At 34.7% G+C, this 3,828-nt stretch overlaps 1 protein-coding gene across 2 annotated transcripts in view; it reads right to left on the minus strand.

The window, feature by feature from the left end:
* Window positions 1–3,502, minus strand: part of LOC116022253 (DENN domain and WD repeat-containing protein SCD1) — a 20,037-nt gene extending 16,535 nt beyond the window's left edge. Inside the window, exons 1-7 of one of the 2 annotated variants that reach the window (XM_031262882.1) lie at window positions 3,031–3,499; window positions 2,503–2,596; window positions 2,135–2,336; window positions 1,326–1,467; window positions 1,122–1,222; window positions 477–540; window positions 202–315 (exon numbers count right to left, since the gene is read on the minus strand). In XM_031262882.1, the coding sequence (XP_031118742.1) occupies window positions 202–315; window positions 477–540; window positions 1,122–1,222; window positions 1,326–1,467; window positions 2,135–2,336; window positions 2,503–2,596; window positions 3,031–3,204 (891 nt within the window). In that variant the 5' untranslated portion in view covers window positions 3,205–3,499. Of the gene's footprint in view, window positions 1–201; window positions 316–476; window positions 541–1,121; window positions 1,223–1,325; window positions 1,468–2,134; window positions 2,337–2,502; window positions 2,597–3,030 lie in introns of both variants that reach the window. The other variant, XM_031262883.1, reaches the window with a different exon arrangement.
* Window positions 3,503–3,828: the final 326 nt, after the last annotated feature.

The following is a 3,828-nucleotide window of genomic DNA, read 5'->3' on the forward strand; positions in this document are numbered from 1 at the left end:
AAAAAAAAAAAAAAAAAAAAAACAAAACAAAAGCAAAAACAAAAACCAAAACAAAAGAAAAAAGAGTAAACAACAGCATAGTGAAGAAATGCAATCCAATAAACCATTACAAAAATCGTAACAAGCAGAATGAACAACTGGGACTGAAAATTGAGCATCCAACTGTTGATTGAATTTTTTTGTTGAAGTATAGGAACTTACACCATCCATCATAAGACCATATGTATCAACACCAGAATGAAGTCCCATCATATATGGTGTAGGTGCATCAATATAGTCTACTCCACTGAAAAATAGTAATGGAATGTAGACATGCTTCAGCACAAGAAAGATAAAAGTATCAGATGACAGTCCTCGGAAAGATTAAAGTCTGATTAATTCTATATAGCATGGTACAATACTTAAACTGCACTTATAGGCCATCTATAAACAGAGCGTCTATAAAGAGAGTATATTTATCATTCCAGTAAACATACCTGCCACCGAAATGGATAGATTAAATGGCATATTGACTCTGATACGAGGGTTAAAAGAGAATACCTGATAAAAATAGCATATTACTAGATAGACAAGAATTTTGGATTTAATTCATCTTACTAGACAACAAAAAATGAACCTAAACAATACTAATGCATTGAATAAATGAAAATTGGATTTCATAGACGGCATAAGAATTAAACGAACAGAAGAACTCTCCCTAGTTTTTTTCACATTAGAGATGGTTAAACATAAGTCTTTGATGCACCATATGTGCAATATTTCTTTTTCAATAACAAATGAGCCTAGGATTATTTTTTTTTCCTACAAGTACAACAGCCACAAGAAAAAATGAGATCCCAAAAGAGACAGATTATAAATGTAGTTTAAATTGTTAAACAATATATAAATAAAAAATAGTGCTTTAGACCAGAGCTAGTCAAAATGTCAATCCCTAAAAACCAGAGATTATAAACTCTTTAAATTTTTAAAGAGTAAATAAATAAAGGGGTCTATAGACTACAGCTATTCAAAATGGCAAAGCAAATGAAGTCTTGCATGATACTGTGAAATGCAATTTCCGAAAGAAAGCATGACGCATCTTAACCACATTGATTCTCTAAGAATAGAATACAAAAATATACTTGTCTGATCGAAGTAATATCCTTCTTTCAAGCAACACAGCAATAAACAGCTGGATGACATTGTCAACATCCAAACACTGAACCAATGGCTGGAATGATATCTGGAATTAAGCAAAAAATTCAATGCACAGTATGTCAAATTTCCAAATACTAAATCAAACTAAACCTCTAAAAACAAATCCTAAACAAAACTAATATGCATACATCAGCGTGGGGGAGCCCATCTTTTGGTGGAACCTCAACAGAAAGTAGGGTATTCTCAACAGCAAACAGCACCCTATCCCTTCCAGGATTAGGCAAAGGTACATTGGAGACTACATATGCGATGACATCCCACAATGGCTTGCTGAAATTATTGAAGAGCTGTTAACACTTAATGCAATGGCAAACAATAAAATGGGAGACTTCTATTGTTCAAGTAACTTTTATGATTAAAGTAGAGAGGGAATAAAAACATAGTATCATGAAGCATTTATATGAAGTTAGTGAAAATTAGAACACTATTTTTCCTTTTGCTAATTTTTATTTGACATGAGAGCGAAGGTTTTAACTAGAGGAAAAGGTTAATGAGTAAAAAGACACATCTAGAATATGAAGCTGAGGATGCAGATTATTTGAAACTCAAGACTTTTTGCAATAGTTAATTCATAAATATAGTTAAGTGGCCCATTTTGGCAGCAGAAAAACAACGCCGCTAGTAGCCCAAGTTTGAACAATGTAGCAAGACAAAGACCAAGGAAGGACCGTGTTCTTTGAAAAGTTTAAGCTACTATCTTAATTTCCTTTATTTGAGAAAGAACCTGTGCATCATATTAAAGTAAGGTAAACCTTCCTGCCAAACGCCCAAACATGACACCTACCTGTTTTGTTTTCTAGGGTAAGAAACTGATGTGGCTTAAACTTCAAAACTAAAAGATTCAATTTCTCCATATAAATTTGAAATGTTATGCAATACAGCTGTTGAATTCTACCAAGTTGATGATTGTTTAAAGGCATACAATTTAAATCCATACCTACTTCCGGAAGAGGAAAAGCAAAGCGTAAAAATTTCCTCCAGAGCATCTCGTAGAATTCTAAAACTAGGTGAACGCGAAACAAAACAGATGCATTTATCAGCAAATGAATTTGCAGGAATGCGATAAGCTTCAGCAATATCCTCACAAACAGGATCTCGGAACGCAATGCAACTAACATAAATCTTTGACCCATCACCCTCTGTAGATAAAAGTTGTGTCCAAGAAAAAGAGAGCAAGAAAAACATAAGAAAGGAAGGCGAATTATCCCTATGGCAAAGATAAGTAAAAACAAATAACATTAATGGGATTGATGTTCACTGGAAATCCAGAAAGTTAATCAGCAAGTAGAGAACATGCATGCATACCAGTTAAAACAATGGGATAACTCTTTGGAAAAGTTGATGGATTATTAGAATCAAACCCAGATGGATAGAATTCCACACCAGCTGGCAAAACACACTGCAAAGAAAAATCTGTTAGGCAGCCAACACACTGTAGGATACAGTTTGAAGTTACAAGGAAAAAAAAAATGAACAGCTTATAACCATCAAACCCTACTTCACTATGCGCAACCAAGCACATTATAACCTTCAAACTAACCCTCCAGCTAATAAGATGCACAAGCAATACGTGAAATCCTAGCTACTAATACACCTTAAGAACAGTGACAGTGCACAAAGCAACTTCATCAGATACCTATTATCTAACACTTAAATGATCTCATGGCACACTGAAGAATTGTGCAATTAATAATATCTACTCTCATAGTATTGAATACCCAAACCAAACAAATGCTGTTAACTATCCATGAATAATGCCAATTACTTGGAAAGAAGATAGTATTTGCTAAAAGCATTTTTCAAAAAAATGGGGAAAATGAGAGAAATGCTTACAGTAGAAAGCTGAGGAGGAGGAGGAGGATAGAGAGTGTGATTAGGAGGCGGGTACTGATCCAGAAGAGAAGCCAAGTACATGATCCCTGTCCCATGGTAACCTCTTTGACCGTCAAGCGTCCGAATCTCCGGCCCGATTCCGCAAACCACGAAATACTCGAAGATCCCAGCCATGGCTCACCAAAAGCCAAACCCTCTCAGGTCAATTACAAGAATGTAAAGACACAACGGCGAATTTGCTTCGGATCCAATGAGCTGAGAACTCTCTAGCTGCGAACCCGATGAACGATTAAATTCGAAAAGAGTCGTGAGCTTAGCTCGCATCGGGTCTATGATCCATTCAATGGCGAAATGGGAACACGGTGAGTAGTTGACTGTTTCAGTAGATTTCTTATACCGGGAAGCTCCTTCTCCTCACCCGTTCATAGCTAATGAGGTTAACTCTTGAATGGTTGGAGTAAACATTACACAATTTGCATAATTGTGGAGCAAAAATACTCATATTGACACGGATAAAATTGCAGAGACTAAATTATCATGAATTAATCAATTTCACCTAATATTAAAAATACATATATTTATATTGCCAAATTAAATTTTGACACCCCGTAAAAATTTAAATCCAAAAACTATTCTTATATAATTATTTTCAAACTAAGCCCGATTGCAAAGCCAATAATATTTGCTAGAATATTTTACTACAAGAGCCCAATTATTTTAAAGTATGGTTTAAACGTATATATGTATACTAGTATTTCATATGCGCGATGCGCAAAAATGTATGCCTAATATTAATAC

Source organism: Ipomoea triloba, chromosome 6, assembly GCF_003576645.1.
Source record: "Ipomoea triloba cultivar NCNSP0323 chromosome 6, ASM357664v1".
Taxonomy (NCBI): domain Eukaryota; kingdom Viridiplantae; phylum Streptophyta; class Magnoliopsida; order Solanales; family Convolvulaceae; genus Ipomoea; species Ipomoea triloba.